Source organism: Populus nigra, chromosome 4, assembly GCF_951802175.1.
Source record: "Populus nigra chromosome 4, ddPopNigr1.1, whole genome shotgun sequence".
Classification (NCBI taxonomy): domain Eukaryota; kingdom Viridiplantae; phylum Streptophyta; class Magnoliopsida; order Malpighiales; family Salicaceae; genus Populus; species Populus nigra.
In genome coordinates this window covers 10927846-10954729 of record NC_084855.1, presented here as the reverse complement: position 1 = coordinate 10954729, position 26884 = coordinate 10927846, and the positions used below count along the sequence as shown (strand labels likewise).

General features: G+C 31.9%; 3 protein-coding genes across 3 annotated transcripts; 1 reads left to right on the top strand and 2 right to left on the bottom strand.

Moving 5' to 3' along the window:
- Positions 1-51: 51 nt before the first annotated feature.
- LOC133691920 (plasmodesmata-located protein 8-like) lies at positions 52-6137 on the bottom strand. Its single transcript, XM_062112543.1, has 3 exons — positions 5180-6137; positions 319-426; positions 52-231 (listed from the first exon to the last, which is right to left on the bottom strand). The coding sequence occupies exons 1-3, from the start codon at positions 5928-5930 to the stop codon at positions 227-229; spliced, it is 864 nt and encodes a 287-aa protein (XP_061968527.1). The 5' UTR covers positions 5931-6137; the 3' UTR covers positions 52-226.
- Positions 6138-11629: 5492 nt separating this feature from the next.
- On the bottom strand, positions 11630-12807 carry LOC133691546 (auxin-responsive protein SAUR36-like). Its single transcript, XM_062112090.1, has one exon. It carries the CDS (start codon positions 12363-12365, stop codon positions 11847-11849), a length of 519 nt encoding a protein of 172 aa, XP_061968074.1. The 5' UTR covers positions 12366-12807; the 3' UTR covers positions 11630-11846.
- Positions 12808-21172: 8365 nt separating this feature from the next.
- Positions 21173-25469, top strand: LOC133690960 (Golgi SNAP receptor complex member 1-2-like). Its single transcript, XM_062111243.1, has 6 exons — positions 21173-21514; positions 21593-21786; positions 22834-22923; positions 23011-23082; positions 24983-25112; positions 25217-25469. Exons 1-6 carry the CDS (start codon positions 21376-21378, stop codon positions 25312-25314), a joined length of 723 nt encoding a protein of 240 aa, XP_061967227.1. The 5' UTR covers positions 21173-21375; the 3' UTR covers positions 25315-25469.
- The last annotated feature ends 1415 nt before the right edge of the window (positions 25470-26884 follow it).

Genomic DNA, 26884 nt, shown 5'->3' with positions numbered 1-26884 from the left:
TTTTTGTTGGACAGGATGAAGAGAAGGGAATCAGCAGCTAACACAGAAGGATTTAGCTACCAGAAGATAACACCAACTTCTTTTGTGTCAAAAATCAGTCTACTTAAATAGAAAAAAGTAGAAAACCAATCTCTCTCTCACAGATTTATTAAAACGAACAACAAGCACTTAGCCACCACAAGATCACCCCAATAATGTTTGTAAGATAACGTATGTCGTGTTCTTCTTAATCTGCATTAAAGATTCAATATCCAATATCATTTATACTTAAAATGAAGATAAAAACGACATGAATTTGAAAGAAGAAGAAGAAAATACCCATTACTCTTCTGCAAAAAGAGAGGAGAACGATTAGGATGGCTACACCTGCTAGTATTCCAACAACAATGGCTACTGTTTTTCCCTCATCATCCTCGTTGGAGGAATCTATACGAAACCAAAAGCAATAGAATTAGTCCTCTGCAAACGGCTTGACATAAGACTAGATAAAGCTGCCACTACCTCATGACATTGTTCCTTTTAAAGGAATCTATTCTACCATGTGTAATAGATTCCTTTAAAAGGAATCTATTCTACCTCAACAGTGTTGAGTTGGCCTAATCACTGAGAAATAATGGAACACAAACACTCTTTCTTCCGATCCATCAGACTGTTTAACCATGGATAGAAGAGAGGAAGGGCCTAAAAGAAAGCAACCAAGGTGCCCATACACCTTGATGATTTACTTTATTAAAGCAATATTTGCTGACTTCTTGCTTGTGGAAGAATTCAAAAGGTCTTCATTGTCACAACGAATGTTCAGTCGGAGCACAAAATGACATAAAGGCAGGAATGGAATACATTGTCACCATACGCAAGTTCTACAGTGCTTTTAGTACAAAGCATTGAGGCATGGTGCCGCCATAGGAGACGACAGTAACAACAGCAAATTCCAGATATCAAATTAATTAGTTGGGGTAGGCTATATAGATCATTTTGTGCTATTTTACGTGATCATATTGTAAATATTTGATTGATGCAGACGAAGTCTCAAGAAAATATTACTATCCAGTTGAAACTTTTACAAAACAAATTTTGCCCTCATTTTCATTACCATTGCAAATGGTTGAATGGCTTTTTCTTTCGTTTTTTTTTAACAAAGGGACTGTGTATCTGGTCTACACCGAAGGCATGGGAGAAGGCAGCCTGAATCTACGATTGACGAATAAAAAACAAAAGCTCTTGTTCTTTGTTTTTACTGAAAAATGGCACCTTACTACTTTTGGAATAACATTGGCTGTGTACCAGTGCTATGTTGCATTAAAAATAATGTTGCAATAATGATTTTTTAAACAACGATTTTTTAAAAAAAAATATATGACTGAACTGAATAAGTTGATTTTATTTTAATTAAAAAATAAAAAAGTAATAACAACAAAATAGATCAAATTAAAAAAATAATAATAACAATAACCTAACAAAACAAAACATTTTTGTAAAAGAGGACAAACGATAGAGCTCCGATCTTAACCCATTAACAATGATTTTTTAAACAATGATTTTTTAAAAACAAATCCGTGACTGACTTGAATAAAATAAGTTGATTTTATTTTAATTAAATAATAAAAAAATTTATAACAACAAAATAGACCAAATTAAAAAAATAATAATAACGATAATCTGAAAAAACAAAATATTTTTGTAAAAGAGAACAAACGATGGAGCTCGAATCTTAACCCATTAAATACTAAATGATAAATGATAAAATTGAGTAAAAAAATTAGCTCGAGTTAATTAAGTTATCATGATAAGCTTGTAACTCGAGGGATAAGGGGTGAGTCAACCCAAGTTAACTTGTCAAACTCGTGGCCTAGATTATGAGATTGAGATAACTCAGTAGAAAAAAAAATTTAAAAAACACAGCTAAAAAGAAAATAAGTTTCAAAAAAATGATGTCAACTACCGCGTTAACTTTCCAAACTCGACCTTGGGCATTAGACTAAAAACACCCTATATGAAAAAACCATGGAGCTCGATTCTAAAAAAAAATAAAAATATTCAAGGATTAACTTTCCAAACTCGACCTTGGGCGTTAGACTAAAAGCACCCTATATGAAAAAACCATGAAGCTCAATTCTAAAAAAAAATAAAAATATTGAAGGATTAACTTGGAAAAACAATATAAATTACACAATAGGATAAAAAAAAAACAATTAAAAGAATGATCATCAAAATTAAAATACAAAATAAATTTTATTTTTGATTTAAAGGTGGAATTGAAAAGAAAAATTAATTGAACAAAAACACAAAAAAAAACAATTAAAAGAATGGGGATCAAAATTAAAATAAAAAACAAAAAAAATTAAATGGTGAAATTAAAAAGAAAAATAAATTTAGCAAAAAGCCCAAAAAAATAACTAAAAGAATAAGGATCAAGTTAAAAATATAATACATGGAAAACTAGGATTGACTGATGAAATTAAAATACCAACAACAATAAAAGTCAAGTTGTGATTTTTAGAGAATGAAAGAGAAAAAAAATGAAGGTCTATCGGTGACAAATAAGACTATATCTTTGACACACACCGCACCACTAGAAAAATGATGCAGAGACGTTTACAACAATATCATGGAATGAAATTTTTGAATGTTAGGAGGTGTTGACACCTTTATGCGCTAGAGAATGCGCTACATGTGCCCCAACCTTTTTATTTTTTTATATATATTTATCAAATATCAAACTGTCCCTAAGCTAACCTAATAATAACAAAAAACCATTTTGAAAAAACAAAAAGGCCCTTTGACACTGGTTTTAAAATTTTTGTTTTTAAGAATATTTTAATCGATTTATTATGCTTTTTATTTTTTATACTTGACGAAATATCAAATTGCATTTTAGCTGAATTGATAATAACGGAAAAAACCATTGTGAAAATGCAAAATTGCCGCTTCATATCAATTTTAATTTTTTTTCTTCCAATAATATTTCAGTTATTTCTCCTGCATTAAAAAAAAACTTATTTATCTCCTATTAATTTAATAATAACTAATACAACTTGTAGAAATATCTAAATGCCTATAATAATCAGTGTTAAGTTCTTAAGATATGCAGACCGTGAAATAACTATTCATGATTTCACTCATGAGCTATAGTAAAAACAAGATGCATGCATGCGCGCTGCCGCGGGCTTATAAAACAAATATATTTGATAGTGTTATAATTGTGAATCAGCGCTAGATAAGTAATAGAAATTAAAGGTACGATGGAGCCAATATTTTATGACAGAAAAAAAAGTTGTGTTGGTGATAAAAAAAATACTTATAGACTGAACAAAATGATTTATAGTAATTCACAGTGTTCTGAGAGGAAATATATAGTGCTTTCACCACATTATTTAGCTTTTCTGTTAATAAAAAGCAAAAAAAATTACAAAGCTAAATCCTTTACCAACTTAATATTAAAAAAAAACCAACAAAGATAATTTTGGAAGGAATAAAATCCATGAGGATAAACATTGTAGCAATTGACAATGTTTATTGAGGAAAACAACAGTGTTTTCCCTAATAAAATAAAATAAAAAACCATTTAGAGAAATACTGTAGCAATCCATAGTGTTGTGTGAGAAAAACTACAATGCTTTCCCCATATGATGTAGATTTATTGTAATTATAATTCTTAATAAACTCAATATTAAAAAAAAAACGACAAAGATAATTTTGGAAAAAATTATAAAAAAATCATATGGGAAAACACTGCAACAATTCACGGTGTTTTAAAGAAAAAAAATTACAAAGTTAAATTCTTAATCAACTCAATATTAAAAAAATCAAATTGACAGAGACAATTTTACAAAAAAATAAAAAAAAACACCAAAAAAAGAAAAAGAAATTGTGTTGGAAACACTGTAGCAATTCACAGTGTTTTGTGATGAAAACTACAGTGCTTCCCCACATGATTAAACTTTATTACAAACTTAAATTCTCACCAATTCAATATTAAAAAAAATAAAATCGATGAAGATAATTTTAGAAAAAAATATTACAAATAAAGAAAACACAAAAGAAACTAGAAAAAAACCATGTGAGGAAAAATTGTATCAATCCATAGTATTTTGTGAGGAAAAACTTGAATTTACTTGTAATTGCAATTTTTAACCAGCTCAATATTTAAAAAATAAAATTGACAAAGATATTTTTAGGGAAAAACATAACAACACAGAAAAAAAAATCATGTGGGAAAAAACACTGTAGCAATTCATTGTAATTTGCGAGAAAAGTTACAGTGTTTTCCTCACATATTGTAACTGTAATTTTTAACCGGCTCAATATTAAAAAATAAAATTAAAAAAGATAATTTCAAAGAAAATCATAAAAAAACAAAAACAAAAAAAACATGTGGAGAAACACTGTAGTAATCAACAATGTTTAAAGAAACAAATTACAAAACTAAATCTCAATCAGCTCAATATAAAAAAATAAAATCAACAAATATAATTTTGAAAAATAAAAAAATAAAATAGAAAAACTATGTGAGAAAACATCGTAGCAATCCACAGTATTTTAAAGAAAAAAATTACAAAGCAAAATTTTTAACCAGCTCAATATTTAAAAAGTAAAATCAACAAAGATAATTTTAGAAAAAAAATAAATTAAAAAAAAAGAAAAAAGAGGAAAGTTGAAAAAAAAAGTAATTTTGGAAAAAAAAAAGAAAAAATAAACAAAAAAAAAAGAAAAAATGGTAAGTTGGAAGAAAAATGAAAAAGTGCAAAAAATAAAAAAGTGAAAAAAAAGAGAATGCATTGTCGATTATTATTGTAATCCACAATGCATTGGTAATTTCCCCACACCCTTTAGTTTTATGGTAAAAAAAATAAAATCGATAAAAATAATTTTAAAAAATAAAAAAATAAAATAGAAAAGCTATGTGAGAAAACACCGTAGCAATTCACAGTATTTAAAAGAAAAAATTACAAAGCGAAATTTTTAACCAGTTTAATATTTAAAAAGTAAAATCAACAAAGATAATTTAATAAAAAAAAAGTTGAAAAAAAAAGGAAAGTAATTTTGAAAAAAAAAAAAAAACGAAAACATGAAAAAAAAGAAGAGAGGAATGCACTGTGGATAGTTTCCCCAAATGTACGTATAATTCCTCCTCAATTAGCATTTGTTGATGAAGAAAAAATGTGAGCATGAATCAAACCTGAAGTGAGATCATAGTAACCAGATGCCCAGTAGCGAGCATAACACTGACCCAGGTACACATCTGCTGCTGCAGATCCACATAGATTCTTCAACTGCCCAACAGCATCCGCGAGACAAGAAGAGCAATCACTAGAGCTCAAATCTCCTAAACACTGTGCATAACCTTCTACAGGACCTGAACAGCTAACTTTAAATCCCCTAGCTGTTGGCAAGTCAGCAAGAACATCATCTCTACGCCTAAAGAACTCAACATCATTGTCTACACTTTTACTGCACCTTTTGTATTTCAGGTTCGTATCAAGCCTTCCCAAGAAATCAATATGCTCATATCTTACATAGCAAGCTTCAAGTTGCAAAGCAGCACCATAAGAGTATGGACAAACCAAACTTATCTGGTTAACAGCACTTTCAATGCATCTTGAACAATCGGTAGTCTTTAAATCACCCCTGCACTGATACAAGCCATAGCAAATTCCTTCAGGAGGTGATGAGCTTCCATTTCCAATGGCAAAGCTATTGTAAGAAGCTTGAGAAGATGAGCTGACAATTGAAGCTAGAAGGGAGTTATGGTTTTCTTCAAATGGAGAGTTGGGCACATACGTTTCTTGAGAGCAGTCTGCATAGATGAAGATATGAGCTTTGACAAAGTTGTCATAGTTATTGAGAGAAAGGAAGAGAAAGAAGAGGGAAGTGAGTCTCGGAGCCGGGATTGTTTTGTGAGTGGAGTATAAGTGAAGCCTTCTCAACATTTCTTTTATCTTGTTTTTTTCTAGGTTGGCCTTCCTTCCTTCCTTCCTTTTGTTTTTGTTTTTGTTATGTGCTTTGCTCAGATGGTGAGGGAGTGAGAATGTGGTTGCCTTCTGGATTTCCCTGAATTCTTATTTTCCCACCAAGAAAAGTGCCCATTTGTTCTTCGTGATTTATTTTTGTAAGATGACATCTTCAACTTTTTACTTCCTCAATAAAGATCAGCATATACCACTGCTTTTAATTCTTACCAAGACCTAAAAAAGAAGTTTCTAAACAGTATTATTCTAATTTGATAGTGGGAAAGTTGATGCTGCAGCCAGTCGGATTGAAATGATGCCTTCTTACAGAGTTGGGAAACACTCTGCTTAGCTACATAAGCTATTAACTAACGGCACAACTTAGCAGAGATCTGCACTGTGGAAACTACAACAAATTTTTGTATCAGAAATGTGCTCAAACATTTACCTCACCCGATGATCAGTTCCACATGAATCTGAAAACCAAATTAGGGGAATCTATGCAGGAACAACATTTTTTATCTCGAAATGTGACATTTATTTACCTGTTAAGCTTTTCTTGTTCATGTGCTTGTCTAATTACTTCCGACTTGCCATGTTCACCAGAGTAGATTTATTTGATCTGTCTCGATCATTTCTTTTGGAAAAATAATTGGAACTTTCTTAGAATGGAAGTCCTCTGGGGAAACTCTAAAACAGCCTGCGTTAGTGACCTTTCAGAATTGGAGCTGAACAACATTAGAAATCATGCCACCATCCCTACTCAAGTAGTGAGTTTGATTCCCACGTCCTAAAAACTATCACAAGAGAAGAAAACAAACATATTGAATTTTTTTATAATTAAAACTGCAATCCTATTTGAAAATGTAGTGTTACTCATTCTACTTCATCATTATCGGGATAAGCAAGAGATGAACTTCGATTCCTTAAAAACCAATCTTGATATATAGTTTCAGAATCATATCTTTGCCATTACAAGACAACAAACTGGTTAACAGTTTTGCAGTCAGTGAGAATTTTGTAAGATCAACATAAGAATTTCCTTCACCGCATCTGCAACAAGGAACAAGCAACCTTAAAACACTAGGGAAGACAATTCAATTGTCGGCATATCAGAAACGTTGTCGAATTTGGTGAAAAGATCACTGTCTTTTCCAAATAAGCTTTGCAGTATAACAGAGACTAAACTCTCAAAATTTCCATTTCGCTAGACACAGAAAGTGTCATAATGGTAGAGATAAGAGTTCTAATATATAGTTGATGCAACACCACAAGAGCAAATCTTTCACCGCTTAAACTAACGCAAAAAAGGTCAAAAAAATCAACTTGATGCACGTAAGAGGGGAAAGGATCTCTTAGTATTAGTATTGGCACTGGACACTGGAACAAAAGTCACTTGAGACCACAGACACAGACAGTATGCAGCATTAACTAAGCACTTCAAAAGCATTGAAATCATGAAGTATTTGCCATAGCATCGCATGGAAAATTAGTTTGGTGCAGCGCAAAGGCCATTAACAATTATGACTTATGAGTTCCTGGGGAAAAGGAAATGATAATTAAGCACGTATGGAACTTATTTGGGAGATCTGTACTGAGGATTTTTCATGGGCCTGCTCACTTACACTTGAGGGCCTACACAAATTGATAAGAGCACAATCTATAATCCAAAAGCTTAAACAATGAGTCATAGGCATCTCAAACTTCTTAAACCTAACCTCACGCCGCGATTGGTTCACTCCCGTATGCATTTCAATTTTCTACAAAACCCAATTTTCAAGTAACATGCAATTATTAAATCTGACGAACAGACGCTTTGCCAGTTTCTTCCTCGAAGTAAAAGGACATGCTTTCCGAAGGAAACAAGGCATAATTAAAACTTTGCGCAAACTGATCAAGTGTCATGCATGAAACAAATATACACGGATACACCCGAATTGTCTGTACCCTTCTTTCACATAAAAATGGAATGTTCATCCACCTCATTTCATTGACATGCGAGAGAGGAAGTAAAACTCCGAATGTATTGCACAACTCTTTTGTGTTGGACTTGTACAAACAGCTTCAAAATGCTAAGAGATGCAATTTTCCTGAACTAGAGCTATGCTAAAAGGGGCTATTTTCAAAATTATTGCACACTAAAATGTATTTGCAAAATGCTTTTAAAAATATTATTTTATAATCAATATAACCAAAAGAAAGCAAATTAAAAAAAAATTATCAACATCAAATTCACCAACATTAATTTGATATTATGATGATATGAATCTCGAAAATCATATATAAATCACATGAAAGATATATATTTTGCTCATCATTTTAAAATGTAAAATGTAAAAGATACATATATGTTGAAGGTAGTTATGATTTGATATTAGGATGATATGAATCTTCAAAGTCACATATAAATCACATGAAAAGATAATTTTGCTCATCATTTTAAAATATAAAATCTAAGAGATACGTAAATAAATAAACACATAACTTTAAAAATACAAAATAAATCATCACTTTCTAAATGCAAAGTTAAGGTATAAGTTCCTACTACTTCCCAAGTATGTACAAAAGTATAATTTGTATAATTTTTCAAATATAAAGGAGTAGGAGACGTTAATGTTATAACTTTTCAAATATGAAGGAGTAAGTTACAATTATATCCAAAACCTAGGGATTAAAGAATAATTCATTTTGTTTTCCCTATGCCCTCAATGGCACGTTGTTCTATCAGTAAACTAACAGTAGTGCTATAAAGTCTCAAAACCTCCATTTTATAATTATCTTTCAAAATATTTTTTGAAACTTTATAAAAAAAATTAATAAGATAAGTACACTTTTACTAAGCTTTTGTGATTTGTCTAAACATCACCATATAATTTCAAACATTATTTTAAATAATTTCTTTAAGATATTGAATTTCTTGCGTATAGGAGTTTTCACAAGGAAAGGACCATGTGTGTGTATTCTCATCTTTGTTAATTCATGAGTATTTTTCTACATAAAGGTGTCATAATTACAATTACATTATATTATAAACAAAACTAAAAGATTTGTGGCCGTTAATGTTGCAAAATCTAGACATGTCAAATTATAACACGGCCTCTCAATTTTATATTTTTTACCTATTTGATCTCTATAGTTTTAGATATTTATTTTTTAATATTAAATTTATTTTTATTATATTTCAATATGGAATATAGAGAGAAAAAAAGAAAAATTTACTGGGAAAAAAAAAAGAAGAGAAAGAAAGGTTTCAATCAACAATATTTTGACTAAAAAAATATTGGTTTTAATGAATTCTTTTAAAGAGAAGAGTTCAATAAATATGATTTTACCCTTTAATCATTCTAATAAAGCAAATCAGAACTAAAATAAATTTTTTTTATTCATCTAATATTGAATTTTGGTCTATTAGATGGTGTTTTAGCTAATTTTTAGGTCAAAAATATTGTTGAAATTTAAAAATATCTAATAAAAAATCATTGTAATATATTGAAAACAAAAATTTATTTTCAAAAACACCTCACATCACAGTATTTCACAATCTGAGATTCACACTTAGTATCACGTCACTATCACCACAATATTTCAAAAAATCATTGAAAACGTACGCTTTGAATGAGCGTCATTCATGCTCCAGAATCTTTAATTCATTCCAACACCACGCCGTACACCACTGCGGCCTTCCTCGTAAATTCCGCTTGGCCCATTTGACCATTTCAACAACTTGACCAAGCGGCCTTCCTCTCGCATTTGCTGAAGTTTAGAACCTTGGGCTGAAACTTCATTGGAATGGACAGATTGAGCCATTCCCATGCATATTGAGATGACAGCACAACCTCTCTTTCTGCGGCTATTTCCATGAAAAAGCAGGGACCTTTCCAAGCTTGGACGTACCCTTAGAATAGGATCGGATCACAACCTGCTTTTATTTCTATTGCTCCAAATCCTACGGATATTGGCAAATCTTGAGCATGGCTACAAAAAGATTTGTGATTTTCCCTTCTAATATTGCATGTGAATAATAGACACAATGCTATAGATATTTATTGCTTAAGGAATGGTTCAAGTGGTGGGAGCTGAATATTCTAGTTTTTTCATCAACCTCGACAACTATGACCCTTGATGCTGGCCATCCACGCCACAACTGAGAGCCACTCCTTCTGAAACCAAACCACAAGGAAGTTTTTTGGTCATCATGGATATTTTGTTGTGAATATCGCAGATACGCGATAGTGAAATCTTCCAATCCTGGCTTTTTTTCGGTCCCCTGCTATTATTTGCTAAGCTACTTTTCCCTCGTAGACTCGCTGCTTCTCCTTTCTTTTATTAATTCTACGACATGACTATCATCCTGGAAACGTGATACAGTTCCTTGCTAATTGATAAATTTTACCCTAAGGGTCAATCACATCCATTGGCGAAGCTTCAATATACAGCAAATACACCATTTGGTCCATTTAACCTGTGGACCTTGACACAGGAAAAGGACTTGTATTTTCCCATAAAGTTGTGGTGGGTGATGCGTAGTGCTCAAGTTGATTTGGATCATAAGATTCTCCACTACACACCAATGGTGATTAATGAAGGGACGGCAGATTATCTATTGCTGCTATTTTTCCCTTTTAATCAAAACTAAACTTTCAGGTGCAAATTGGAAAAACAGAATTGCTCGGATCTTTTGTCCAGTCATGTAGCATTTAGGTATTCATCCTTACCTCAATTCTACCTGAAAACGAACCTTTGAAGACCCTGCATAACAGAATAATCTCTTGCATTCTTTAGTCTCTCATACTTTACATTTCTATTCTAGATCCCAGCAAGATTTTCATGGCTGCAAAATCTTAACTACAATATTAGGAATCAAGACTTAAGATTTGCAGAGTTAAATGGACCCATCATGCCACCTAAGTCGAGCACGTTACTGTGTCCACTTCGTTAAGGTTTCATGGCCCCAAGGGAATACCATAACTTCAATGCACTGAGAGCCATCCCTATCAGCCAAAATCCATCTTATTAACCCATGAATAACATTGTCTCGTTCAAGAAAAAGTTATCGGAAACTAAGAAATCTTCATTCTAGGCAGCAATCAGTGTGAGAGAGCCTGTTAATCAACCAACACTTCTGCCTCATTCTTCAGACAAGTGACTTGAGCTCGCCCTAAATAGAACTCATCAATCTTTATTGATAACGAAGAAAATATCGTTTCCGAGTGTTTGCGTGGCATATACACAAACAAAACTATAACTGAAGCATGAAATTGATCAAAACATCTAGTAATTGCACGAACAACTGACATTTGAACATATATAGCATTTTCTCAACATCAAAAAGAAGGTTTTAACAACGATAGCATTTACGTGGTGGTTAAGAATGTTTTTTAAAATATTTTTTTATTTTAAAATATTATTTATAATAATTTTTATATTATTTTTTAAATTTTATTTTTGATATAAGTAAAATATCAAAACAATTTAAAACACTATAAATTATTAATTTAGAATTAAAAAAATTAAGATTTTTATAAAAACCATGTTTACCCACAGCCCAAACTAACTCTTAAATGGATGGATTATATTATATTATATAATAATCATAACAAATCGAACAAAAATAGCAAGCATCATTCTATTATCACTTTATCCATTATTATCATCTCTATCAACTCATTGCAACAATCGAAGGACAAACTCTCTATCAATTTAAACGTATAAATATCCATTACAATAAGTATTGGTAAGAAAAGAAAGAAAAGAGAGAGAGAGAGAGAAAACAATAGTAAAAAACGAAAAAGAAAAAATAAAAGAGCAAACCACTGCCTAAATAAAAATTCCTAACATAATCACCATCTAAACAATATCATCGTTGTCATCATCATTAAAGAAAAAAAAAACCCTTCCTCAATGGTGGTTACGTTTCCACGTCAGCTTCCTTCCACATGACCCCGATTTAATCCGGGTTTGGACCCTCTCAAACTCCGAAAACCGGCAAGGAATGGTAATCCCACCTTGTTGATTAAAACCATATTCCTCTTCTGCTTCTCTTAATAATTCACCAAACAAAGGGTGATTAAAATAAATCAAAGGCACCAAAACTCTATGAAACTCACCATCTTTTTGACCCACATAAACAGCCAAATGCCCTTTTGGTACTGGAACAGGTTTATCACAAACCGGTTCATGACCCACGGGTATATAACCCGACCGGGGTTTTGCGCTGCAAATTGATTTAGCTCCTTTTGTTAAACGACGGCCCCAATTGATGATTTTCGATAAGGACTTTGACTTCGAACTGCATGTTGATTCTGATGGGCCTATGGAGTTGCAACCCGGTGGGTGGATCCGCGTCCGACTGAAGATCCAAGTTGAGATCCGGACAAACCGTTTGCCGATCTTGAAACCTCTATTCTTTCTCATCATTTGATATATTAAGAGTACAAGAAAAACCAAAAGAGGAGTTTTTGTGGGTATAAGTGTGCGTTTTACGAATTTTTTTGAGGATGTAAACGTGGTGCTATGTTAGAGTGTGATGGGGTTTGAAAAGGGCCATGGGTCTGCTACAGACATGGTAAAGCGGAAGAGGGTAAGGCATTCTTCAGAAAGAGAAGTTGGTATGTTGGACATCTCAAATTATGCTACAAAATGAGACTTTCATTCCAAAGAGTAGCAACACTTGCCTGTCTGGACCGTTTCTCCTCGCCCTCAAGTATCAGTTATTGCCTTTGATGCCAAATCTTGTGGGGGTGGTCGTGGTGGTGGACGAAGGTGGTGATTTTTGTGGTGGTTCTGGTTATTCTTGTGAGGAGGTGGAGGTGATCAGGTCTAGAGCTACTGGTAACTAAAGAGAGGTTGTATATAAAGGGATGCAACAGAAGAATCTACCACTAGAAAAGACAAATACAGAGGTACAAAGCAAAGGACATGGGACTTTTATTTTCGAGTAAATTACAAAGCAGCCCTCTCCCTTTATATAAATAAAGAAAGAGAGCCAACGTTTCGATTCAGCCACTTACCTTAAAATCTTTTTAGCTTTTCCCCTAGCCCTGCTTTGATTCTAGTGTAAAAGGAAATTTGCAAATTATAAATGTATGTGTTTGTTGCTTATATATATGGATAAAATTATCCTTAAAAATATTATTTATTTATTATTTGAGATGAAGATCTCGTTTGATATTTGGTCCACCCGTATTTTTGAATTATTTTAGTTTCAAATTAGAATTTTTAGATCATTTGTATGTTAATATAAAAAAAAAAGTTAAAAACATAAAAAATTATTACTTTAATGCATTTTTATACAAAAAAAACATTTTAAAAAATAACTTTTATCACAATCACAAATATGCTTGAAATCTCTTACTTCATACCTAATACAAGACTCACCTAATTGATTGACAAACCGAATCTTAAAATAAAAACTCAAATAAATCTAAAAACTAATTTAATGATCTAACAACAAAATTTGATTCTATAAAATGTGGATTGTTCTTGGTCGGTTGCACGTGTTTTACCCATTGTCATTAACAAAAGAAACGTACAAACATTAACAAGAGGTAGGAATGGTAAATCAAGAAAGGAAGGGCAAAAGGTTTGAATATTGAGGACTTATTTGCTAATAATCATACTCATATGGACGGATGTGGAGTGATCCTCTTTTCATTCTTTCTTTTTTCCGCCATAAAATTGCAACAAGTCAAAAGTGGAGGAAAGAGAAATGGTCAGCCACGCGATTCTGAATTCCTGGAAGAAATTCATAAAAAAATATGTGTTGAAATTTAGAGAGAGAGAGAGAGAGAGAAAAGTCAAGGGTCAGATAAACTAACGGTCAGATGAGATGGCTTCGGTTAGATTTACACAAAAAGTCGTTGGAAAATAAAGAAACAATTAATGGTGATGTGGGTCGTTGATTTGTACTTGTCCAGACATTTTAAGCCGTGGGATTGTTTACCGGGTTCCTTCCAAGAAATTGTTGGATTCCGCGACGTGATTTGTCCTTGACGATCAAGGATATTTTTTATTAATTTCTAGTTCTATTAAAAAATGATCAAACTAATTAAAAGATATGTCTGTTTGGTGCTTAGAATTCAAATATATATATATTCATTGAAATATATGACCCAATAATAAACCTACACGTAAGGAAAAAAAACCTATTGTTTAATGCAGTGAATTTATTAAGTTGATTGGTTTAGCTAACTACGACTAATCCATGTAATAACTAGTTTATAAAAAATTATTGCAAATGCATCCAAGTCGTGGAGGCATAAATAATCTCATTCAAGCTAGCATGTCGATGAAGAACAAATAATATTAATCGAATTGATTAATTAATATATTTTTTCTCGTCTAACGCAGAATAACTTACTATCCACTCCATTTTTCGTATAAGAAAACTTTGTACAGCCCAAAAAATAAACGAAGAAGATGGAGATTGAGAGGTTAAGAGCAGCATTAATATAGCATCATCATCTAAGAACATCACGTAGTTGGTGGGAAAATAAATAAATAAATAAAACAGAAATGGTGACTAGGTTGAAAATAGAGATAATTAATGGTAGTGTTAGAGAATATATATTTCCAAGCCATCATCATAAATTGCGAAGACCACAAAATTAATTATAGTAAAATTCAAATTCATGATCACTTAATTATTAAAATTTTGATATTATATTAAAGAACTAATTCAAGTTAAAAGTTTAAACAGTTATTTGAGGTTTTATTATATGATCTATATTATTCTTTAACAATCAATTATGATCAAGTAACTTATAAAGGCAAGACATAATAATTAGTTTATTCACAAACCTTTTTTTAGCACCATCACTTAATCCTTCTCAAATGATTTTCTTTTCATAAAAAATTGGATCTCACATCTTCAAGTGTAAATCAAATAAATCATGGATACATATATAATGAATCACCTGGGTTTTACAGGTAACCCACAAAATAAGAAGAGAGGGCAATTCATGTCATGGTACAGCCTAATTTGTAATTTATGATTTTTTAAAATTTATTTTTTGTTTAAATTTTTTATTATATTTTTAAATTATTTTAATATGTTAATATTAAAAATATTTTTTAAAATAAAAAATTATTTAAATATATTTTTAAATAAAAAATAATTTAAAAAACAACTTACATATAAAAAAGACATGAGAGAGTATCATGTACCACTCAATCTCTAACGATAACATGTACGATAAAATCATCAATTCCTACGTACAGCTCACAATTCGAATGTGTTTGAGAATACGATATAAACCGCGTTCCTAAAAAATTTAATTTTTTTTGTTAAAATTTAATATGATTTGTACGTTTTGGATCGTTTTGATGTACTGATATCAAAAATAATTTTTTAAAAATGAAAAAATATTATTGACATGTATTTCAATATAAAAAATTATTTAAAAAATAACGATTATCACACTGCCAAACACATTCGAAGAATAAATTTACATGTATATTTACAAAGGTCCATAATTGCCACACTTCAAAGGTTTAACTCAAGATATAAAACAGTGATGTAGCGGCACGAGTCTCCATAAATTTACATGTATATTTACTTAGGTCCATAATTGCCACACACTAATCTTATCCGTTTGAGAAAAATCCACAACAGTGCTCGGAGGGTACTTGTAGTTTGTTTGAAGCAGTCAAACAGAAAGGTCCACAAATCCGTACGCCGTACACTGTATGTACTTTCCCTCGGACCACAACAAAAGCTGATGGGAACGTGGGGCAACGGCCACATGCTTCAACTATGTGCTATTTTAAATGATTTTATTCACCCAAGAATTTTAACTTATTGTGTTAACTTAAAAAAACAAAAAACTCTCAAAATGGTGGCCTCATCTTCCCAAGTGCTGAAGTCTGGACACGTGCCGTACCTCGGTTTTAAAAGTTGTGGACATGATGTATTTGTTCTTTTGGTTGATATGTCTTTTGAAACCGATTTTTATACGGTCTTTTACTTTAAAAATATTAAATTAAATTTTTTTAAAATATTTTTTTTATGATTGTGATATATTGATATAAAAAATAAATAAAAATATTGTTTTAATATATTCTTAGTTAAAAAATAATAAAATATAAACAATACATATCACATCACGTTATCAATATAATCAGTGAAGAAACAAAAAACAAGAGGTTGTCGTCTTTTTTTTTCTTGCTAGTAGAAATATAGGCAACAAAGTGAATTCTAGAATGTGCTGGATTTTAAAACTCGTCAATTCATAACTGAATTTTTTCCTTATAAATTTTACAATTGATTTTCATAAGCTCTGCAACCCCAAATAAATTATATTATTTTTGTCATTTTCAATCATAAGATTTTGTTGTAAATCGATTGTTATTAATTTTCAACCGAATAGCAACCACATCTATCTATTGCAAATTATTTCGACTGCAAAGGGGTTGGTAAAAGTGTCGACGAGAAAGAATATGATTTTTTTTATGACAACCAATTACTAATCGCCTTTTGGTGTTGGTATTCATGCGGTTGGTAACCGTTGCAAATTCAGAATCGGCGATGGCTTACCCAGGAGAGAGGCATTGGTCGTAAAAACAAAAGTGGATTTTATACCCCCACACGTGTGCTCTCTCTCCTCTTTTTTTTTTTTTTTTCTCCCCTCCCTAATCTTCCTCGAGCTCTCCACTTGCATATACACGTTTCTGTAACTTTTTTTAAAAAATTAGAGGTACGTCATGTGCATGACATGTATTTATTATTATTATGGATTTTAATACTTGTTCGGCCAGTTCTAAATAATTTTTATGCTAGAATTTGGAGGGGAAAAAAAAAAACAAGAGCAACTTTGTTTTCAAATTTCTAAAGTATTTTTTTAATATTAAATTTATAATATGTGTTATGTTTAGTTAAAATGTATGTGTAGCTGTTGTGATTATTATTTTAAACTAAGTTATAATTTGTTTTAAAATATTGGTATATATGTTTAGTTGTGTATGATTTAGGTTTAAATTAATATTAAACTTTTATTTATGCTGTTAATTAGTTAGTTAATTATATCATTAATTGATTAACTAGTTATGCATGATTTGTTTTTTTCAACCCCACGCGTAGTTGAAAAACAAAAATTACAACCACATACATGGTTGGTAATATTAGCAATCGAGTGGCTGTCGTTATCTATATATAGTTGAGGGGTTGTTAGTCTATGCCTACTCAACCATCCAAAATTTAAATATCAAATTATTTAATTCAAAATAAAATACTCAAACGTTCTTTATTTTATAAGCAATTAATCCTCCTGAAGTAAAATTCAAAATTTCAATATAAATAATTTATGTTTGACCAGATTAGAGAGCTTAATTTAATGCCAGTCTTTGATATCTTTTTAATTACGTACACCTTCCAGTGATAATAAATTCTTTTTTTATGAAAAGATAATTGTAAAGTCTAAGATATAAGAGCTAATAGTTTATTTATTGTTTGATAATTTGATATGTTTAGCCAAGATTAATTTTATAAAGTACACGGAGGAATTTAAACTTTCAGATATTATCAGAACAATCAATGTAGATCAAGCAATTACGTTGCATTTGAAAGGGTTATGTACGGACGGAACTAGCCCAGTGTGAGCATGAAGAATTTGGTCTCTCCAATCCTATCCACGAGCTAATAGTTTCTTTTTTTAAAATTATTTTCATTTCATGAAATATTGTTTTCTGTATTTCCAATGTTATTGCCGATCATAAAGGTTGTGAAGAGAATTAATGTTCAGGAGATAGTGAAGAATGCCGAGCAAGGAGCTGAAATCACACACGAGGAGGAGGGAGCTATCAGCTGGGAAAGAAGTATGAGAAGGATCATCAAAAGTGACATAATCAACACCATCTGAAGATGGGAACTTAGAGGAAGCATAAGGAAAGTATTCTTTAAAAAAATACGTGTATTATTATTGAAAAACTAGGCAGCATAATTTTAAAAAAAATAAATAGAAGAGGAACATTAGATTTACTTACGCCCAAATCAATTTAATTCATCCTATTTTGCTTAAAGATTTCATTCTTTTTTCAATAAAAATTCGTGTCGTTCTTCCCTAAAGAGAGATGGAAACGTCATATTCTGATTCGTTAAAAGAAATCATATGTTATTATTGATTAGCAGCTAGCTAATTAATAAATGTTTAATTAACGGGTCCTTTCCTCTTGTGTTCATATTAAACTAAGGAGCATCCCATAATCGTACAATACAAAGCTTGTGCTTTCCCACTGACCACCGTTCTTCGATCTTAGTAAATGATTGCTGGCTTGACTTTTGACCACGGCAAGCTACCTTCTAGAAGATCAGGCTTGCTAAAATATACTGCACTTGTTTTGATTGACCGTCTGGATAGACATGTATCGCTGTTTTTTTTCATGGTCCGAGCACCCTTCCGATCCCTCGCAGTATTAAATGCTCAATCCTTAATTTCTGAGCAGGCATGTATTAGAAAGATAATTGGATTGTGTTATGTTTGTTTTTGTGTTTTTAAAATATTTTTAAAATATATAAAATATTTTTATTTATTTTTTTATTTTAAATTAATATTTTTTTATATTTTTAAATTATTTTGATAGGCTAATATCAAAAATAATTTTTAAAAAATAAAAAATTATCATTTTGATGCATTTTCAAGTAAAAAGAATTTTAAAAAACAATCACACTCTTAAACAAGTCTGCCATACAAACTGTTTAGTAGACTAATTAAAAAAATAGATTTAAAAAACCTTCAAAAAATAAAAATAATACCTTCAAAATATGCTTAATAAAAACATTTATTGGGCTCAGACATGTCCAACACATCCAATTAGGTGCATGCTCAACACCTTTGGTGCTCAACATGCACCCTAGCACCCCCATCATGCCTCGAGTCCAGTATATTTGGCTCTAGGCAGCGCATTTAAACTTATGTTTTTATTTTTAATGGACCCGAGTCCATTACTCGTCAGAGATTTTTTCATGAATCTCGCACAAATCTCTGAATATTTTATATTGATCTAATATGTAGTATATTGAATTTTAAAACTCATCACATGTTGTTTGGTCAAGCTCTATTGCTTTCATTAGGGTTTTCATTTGAATATGTCCCTCTAAAAAAAAAAACAAGAAGATTAATACAATATATTTGATATGTAGGTACATAATGAATATTTTTATTTTAAAAAAATGCGTACGCAACTAATCTTTTAGTTTGAATATGTATTTCTCCTGCCAGTCAAGCCGGTAATATATAAGAAATAGGAGCTGGTAAACCAATCCTTGTATGTTTATGATACTTTATAATTTATATCTCTGACGTTGAGGTATATATACACTTAAGAAAAACGATATTCATGACGGAAAACACTATGAGATTTCACCTATTTAAACGCTATCTTTCGTGTTAAAATGAAAGTTCCCTTTTCCGCACAAGAAAGGGAATTAATTGGTATTTCCCGTCGGCAATGGCATCAAGATTAAAGGAAAATGACAGGGCGACGACGACTTCTACTCTTACTTGAGATTAACGTGTGTTTTTATTTTACATGGAAATGAAATTAAATTTATACAGTAGAGTCTCCCTCCTAGCTTCAGTGCATGTAATCTATTGTATAGTGTTTTAATTGAAGTTATTATAATCAAGAATGATCTCTTCAATTGGTGTAATGTCTTAATTAAATTCAGGGAAGGGATTAGATGTGCAACTGATTTACTTCTATACTTACACGTCAAACGATTTAAAAATATATATTTTATTATATATCGATTTATTTGTGATTTTTTTTATTTTATTCAAATTTTTATTTTTAGATGGGATATATTTTCTCTGTTTTTTTAAAAGGTATTTGGAATTGCGGTTGGATTGTGTTTTTTTTTAAATTAATTTGTTTAAAGTTTTTTTTGGATTATTTTAATATGTTAATGTAAAAATTAAATTAAAAAAACAACAAAAAAATATTATTTAATATATTTCTAATAAAAAAATAATTTAAAATAATTTCTACTGATATCTCAAACAGTTAATAAATGTGCTACATTACAGTTGCACCACAATTACAATTTAGAATTAAAACATTGTTTGAGAACCCTCAACAGTCTAATCAATGTTTCATAAAAATTTAAATTTTTTTATTTAAATTAATTATTTTTATGTATTTTAAAAAATAATAAAATATTATTTTAATATATTAATTTTTTTTAAAAAAAATAACGATTAACACAGTCCTATTTACTAACATGTTTTGAAGTATGGTTGTGGTTACTTTTTATTTGAAAATATATCAAAATAATTTTTTTTAATTTATTTTTTAAAAATTATTTTTAATATTAATATATCAAAATGATTTAAAAATATTTAAAAATATTAATTTAAAATAAAAATAAAATAAATTTAATTTTTATTTAAAATATTTTTAAAACATAAAAACACAAATTAGATGAAGTCGTGTTGGATTCCAGAGGCTGCACATGTGGGTTAATCCTGCCATTTAGAAGGATGTGACATTTTGTCCCGCATTACACTTAATTTCCACACTGAGCAAGTAAATTTGGCCTCTTGTCCCACTTCTCGAGAGGAATTTTTTCTATTGCACACAAATCCATTTGTTTTTTCTTTTATTTTATTCAAACTTATCATGCTTCTCAAATGTGCCACATAAAACATTACAATTGTGTTACATATTTCCACAATTTTTAAATTTAAATTTAACATATAAATTTAAAATATTCATATTATTTCTAGGATTGTTTTGCGCAAAAATATCTCCTAAATAAATCCATTTATGAACATGAAAATCTCTTTTCAAAACTAAATTATAAGAAAGCAACGTAAGTAAAAAATGACATTAAAAGAAAAGGTTAAGTTTAAGGCATGAGATTGTGACTTTAAAATCGTTCAAGGAAATAATGTAGTATTGGTACGAGGATATCTCTTATCATTAGAAAAAAATGTAAAATTATTTAGTAAATTTTTTTTGGATATATTTATTTCTTATTTGTTTTATATTTTTTTATACGAGGTTAAGAATAAAATTACGGTCCTATTTAAAAACAAATTACAATTAGCAAGTTCTCATTCATAAATCAGAGAAGCCCGGTGGAGCTTAAGAATACATTTTATCGGCCCATCGAAAGTCTCATAACTGTAGCTGGAGTTTTGGAAGCCCAAAGAGATTAAGCCCATCTATAAATCTTTAGCATTTGAGGCCCAGTCAGAAAGAAAGGGAGTGCCCCCCCCCCCCCCCCCCCCCCCCCTCTCAAGTCATCTCGCTCTGCTTTCTTTCCCTGCGATTCGAGTGGGATGAAGCATCCAATACAAGTTAGAGAATATATATACATAAATAATAAATCCGTGAGGATAATAAACAGTGAAACCGTTGGAGCACGAAACAAGGCAATAGCAGTGGTAGGACCCAGATTGTAGTTCGTGGGGATCGGATCGGATCCAAAATGACTGATCCAAATCTAGAGTTACAAGAATCAGGTTGGGAAGAACTTAGAAGAGAAGCAAGAAAGATCGAAGGAGATCTCGATGTCAAACTCTCTTCTTATGCTAAACTTGGCGCTCGATTTACTACTCAAGGAGGAGGTGAATTTTGTTTTAATTTTGATTAATTAATTAAGTGGAAATTATTTTAAGTAATAAGAAGTAATGAGTGTGAATCAGGTTATGTGGAAGGTGGTTCGCCAAGAGTTGGATCCAGTAGGTCATGGAAATCAATGGAAATGGAAATTCAATCTTCACTTGAGAAGTTACTTGATATAAATGATGCTATGAGTAGATGTGCTGCTGCGTCCGCTGCTACTTCAGTTACTCAGAAGCTAGCAAGGCATAGAGATATACTTCATGAGTTTACGCAGGTTTGTTACTTGTTTTTCTTATGATTTTGCTTCTATCTAGTGTCTTTTTTCGTTTTTGTACGCCGAAATGTTAGGAAATTCCTGTGTTGTGTTGTATGCATGCGATGCGTGTATTGGCAGCAATGCGGATAGGAAATCTGATAGAGTGTTTTTTTTTTTTTTAGAATAATGTGGCTTAATTCCGATCAGAGAGCGGGGGGAGACAGAAAGAAATGTGGCTTTTATTGAAAATGGGACAAGTATAGATTGGAGAAGAAATACAATTTACAAACTAGTGTACTAACCTTAATTGGGATATGGAAATGTTGGTGTGGGTGTTTTCGATATTTTGTTGTGAGAAACCTTTGTGCTTAATTTCCATCAGTCTGTCATGATTGCAGGAAAAATCCGTTTCAGTTTTTTTACTTTTCTTGCTCTTTTTCATTCGAAGACTGTAAGAATCATGCTCTGTTTTCCGGGACTTCATTCCTGCACCCTAAACAGCGAGAAAGAATGGATAGTAACAAGTTAGCTATTTGTGCTTACATGACCAAAATTTCAAAGGGTAATTTTAATTTAGTGGTATGCATCTGATCTCGTAGAAAGTTTTTTTCAAAATGCATCTTTTATTCCTGTTGGCGTCTTAAGCTCCACTTCAGATCTTATTCAAAATCTCTCTTTCTATTTGGCAGTCGCTGGTTTAATTTTGCAGTTGTCAGCTTATGATTGAATAGCAAAGCCCAAGATAGCACTTCAAAGATTTGTGGTAGGGGATAAGAAGAAAGAAAACTTGCTGTACTGAATTGCTCAAAAATTGATTTTGTTCATCTCTTTTCTCATGTTCTATTTAACTAGTTAGCGGATTAGTTAGATGCTAAAACGCAAGCATATTAGGAATTTTTCACACCACTTCTATTTTGATAGTTTTTTCCTTTATGAATGCTTCATATTTCATTACATCCCTAATCTTTTTTATTTCATTGTGGACACAACTTCTATATTCTTGTGCTAAGAATTGCTGTTTTAGTGGCTTCTGTCTCATTGAGCAAATATAATTTGTTACTTTAGGAGTTTAGACGAATCAAGGGAAACATAAACTCAATGAGGGAACATGCTGAGCTTCTGAGTTCTGTCAGAGATGATATTAGTGAGTACAAGGTGAGCGTCATTTGAACTCTTAAAACTGTTCTATGATCTCATGTTTCATTTCTCAAAATTGATGTTTGTTTATCTGTGTACTTATAGGCATCTGGTAGCATGTCTCCAAGAGTGCAGTTACTACGAGAAAGAGCTTCCATCCATGGAAGCATTGCTCATGTAAGACTTTCTCACTTTCTTTTTGCCAGATTTATGTCAGATTCTTTAGATGAAAATTTTGCCTTGCTCATTTCTTGCCATTTTAGTTGATGGAAAAAGAAATTAGGATGTTGGAACGAACAACTGCCTATGTTGAATAGGATAGAGTTAAATAATAGGTTTTCTTAGCTAGGATGTAGAGACAGGACGAAATACGGACAGGATGAACAAAAGTCATTAACTAATTCAGGGTGCTACAAGAAGAGAAAGCTGGAAAAGGCAAAAAAGATTTGTGAGTGCAATAAATTTCAATAGCCTAAGAGTTGGCATATCTGGCATAGATAGGGGAAAATGGCAGGAAATGCATGTAGTTGACTATCAATTGTGGGAGTTGATTTTTTTTTCTCCTTTGATGTTCACCAGTTTTGCTTATTTGTCACTAGATCTGTAAATCTAATCACCACCAACTCCTTTAATTGGGTATGAACCCTGAAGTCTGAACCTCTGCAGCATTGCACTTTGCGAAGTGACAGGTATACCACTCAGCTAATATGGACTGAGAGTTTACTGCATTTCTAGTTTACTAGCAGTGTGCTGCAGGGGTGGATTTTCGGAAAGTGAGATAAATGTTCTGTATTGCTGCACTTTCTTTTTGTCATGTTTACATCAGATTCTCACCAATGAAAATGGGTGGAAGAAAAATATGGTGAGGAATTTGGTTTTCCACTCCATGTATCTCCTGCAGAAACAAGGAACTGAGTGGAATGAAAGAAATTTCCTTTCCATGGCCACCGTATCCATTTTTTTCTATTTGGAGAGAGACTTCAAAGTACTTTCATGATGCTGAAGTCATAAATCATATCGTGTGATCTGGATTGGAAGAGAGGAACAACACTGCACTTCAATAGAGGAAGAGAGTTGAAGAACAACAAGCACGAGGCACTATTTGTAGAGAAAGTAGTGTATTAGAACTCTCTGTCCATCTATAATGAAATAGATATGGATTGAGATTCTTACCAATCTATGATGTTTATTCTGATGATGATTCCAATGTTTATTATGGAAGCAACAGTGAGAGTAATGATACATATGATGTCTGCACAGAAAGTCTAAAGTCGAGTTAGAAATGAATACCATAGTAGCAATTCAACAAAAGGAATACATTGGTCTGTGATATGCTGATCCTTTCGACTACATGATAGAACCTCACAACATAAGCATTTACAAAGATTATATGTTGGTTGCAGATGTTGATAATAAACAGTTGTGCTGCCTAAGACAACAACGGAAGAGGAATAAATTTCAAGGTCAAGTTTGTTGTGCTAGTGTTACCATACATTAAAGGAAACAACTATTCAGTTTTGGACATGTACTTGAAACGCCAAAGAAAAAAAAGGATGGCAACTCTTGATTGGACATCCATGATGTTGAGGCAAGAATGGTTTCAACTCGAGAATGTGTTTCTTCTAACCTAGGGAGAATGACTTGGGAGCTTTGTCATTTTATTATATTTCTGATATTAGAGTTAATTTATTTAGGGTCATGTGATTTTTTAAAATATTTCTTTTATAGGCCAAGTAATTTTACTTGGAGATTCAGACTAGAAAACATTTTCCCACAAGGACATGGGACTTGAACTAGTATAAATAGACTGCGAGGTTATTCTAAAATGTAGCTTTTGTTAATCTATCAATCTATTCAGATTCTTGAGGTTTCTCATGAACCCTAAATTCTATGATCATGTTCCAACTTCATTTTATCCTAGTTTTAACCATTATTCTGCTGTAATTTTTGTTTTCTACTGCTTCCCTCTTCCCACTCTAAGTCATGAAGTCCCCTGCAATAACCATTCAGTTCTTTTGTCAGCAAGTTGTTCGTTGATCATTAAGTCAATTAACAATGTTGGTCCACGTCTGTGCAGATAGATGATGTTATTAATCAAGCTCAAACGACCAGGGCTGTTTTGGGTTCTCAAAGGACTTTTTTTGGAGATGTTCAAGGGAAAGTGAAGCTTCTAAGTGACAAATTCCCGATTATCCGTGGCCTTCTTGGTACTTTACAAAAGCCATCTGTATTATAAACGTTTATTCCCTGATATTCTGCAACATTAAATAGTTATATAACAATTCTTCTTCTTCTTCTTCTGTTTTCTAAGGTTCTATCAGGAGGCGTCGATCAAGAGACACGCTCATTCTGTCTGCAGTCATTGCTGCTTGTACATTGTTTCTTATTATCTATTGGCTTTCAAAATAACGTACAAATGCTATTTACTGCTACAAAACTTACAAAACGATAATGCTCTTCCTAATCAATTTTGCTTCTGTAATTTGTTAGGATGAATTAATAAGTTGTGTATGCATGCATGTGGTACCATTACGCCAAGGTATACCATTTTGTTTCGTATGGGATTTTGCTTGTTCCGAACACATGGCTACATGTTTATTAATGTTCACATGAACAGCCACACAAGGATTTAGATGTCAACAAAAGAGACATATCTCGTTGCTGCATAGGAACTACCCGTCAGCATGATGGTTCCTTGTCATGCCTTGAAACATCAATTTCTCTTGTGGTGCAGCTTTTGCCCTTGTTTGTATTACATTGAAACCTTTTCTTCATGGATTTTTCCAGCTCATCAACCTCACATTGAATGCACATAAATCTTGCCGGACGGGGCACGTGAGTGCCAGACATGTCTCTTGTTGTATTCATTTCTTGATTTGGAATTCTCCATCTCGTCCTTGTTAACAACTGTTCTAATGTCCGAAGCCATTCTTACCACCGCTCCCCTCGATTGAACTTTCTGGAGTTGCCCTGTCAGGTAGCAGCTTCTTATTTCCCGATTATAACGTGTAGCTGCACAAGATTTTCAAGGTGGAGCCCAAGTTCTTTACAAGATGTATCCAAAAGCCAGAATTTACCCTTGCCTGAGCCGCACATTTGGCCTAGAAGCCAGCAAATTATATTAGCTTGCAATGTCATATTGGTCTTTTCCTTTTTTGTTTTAGGTTTTTTTTTTGGTTCACGCAATGCTCTTGAACCAATGCAATGACGCTAAATCGGCCCTTTTAGACATGTCAAATACAGCTTAATTATCTTGCATTTAAGACTTGAATCCAATAGCCAAGGAGCAGGTGAATAGCAAGCTGTTCTGTATGCATATTTTGTCCTTCATTTTCTGACAGAAGTAACCAGCTAATTAATGACCGGAACACAATCGCTTTTGGGACCACAGTGATAAATAAAACAGAATAGTAAGAAACTTGGCGTACGCTATAACCACATGAAACTTCAATTAACAGAAGTTCCACCAATGGCTTCCAACACGTCTAATTTGCTAAAGCCGAAGAAACTACAAGTGAGATGGCCCCATGCCTTCATTAGACAATCATACTTCATCATTAAGTTCACAGGATAACTTCCAAGTGGCGTTTCTTCAGACACACATAAGATTTAGTTTATCATTTTCGATAGGAATTCTAATTAAACCCATTTCCGCTCCCGGCCAAAAAGGAAAAAAACAAAACAAAAGAAAGAAAGATTTTAGAAGTGGGCTTCAGACATATTTCACTTGTAAAAACAAAAGAAGACAGCTTGATGTAATCAACGCATGCACTGCAACAGAAAGAAGTTGAGGTGTGAAAAACAATGGCATGTGATGGATTTAAGGATACGCAGTATCTTATTCATCGAGAAATAAGGGGAAAGATACAGAACATGAGGGGAAACAAGTTTTAAAACCTAACTGGCTTCTTTCTTCTAGCTAGGTTGTATTTTGGCAGAAATCGAACACCATAAACTGTTGAATTTAATTTTATACCAT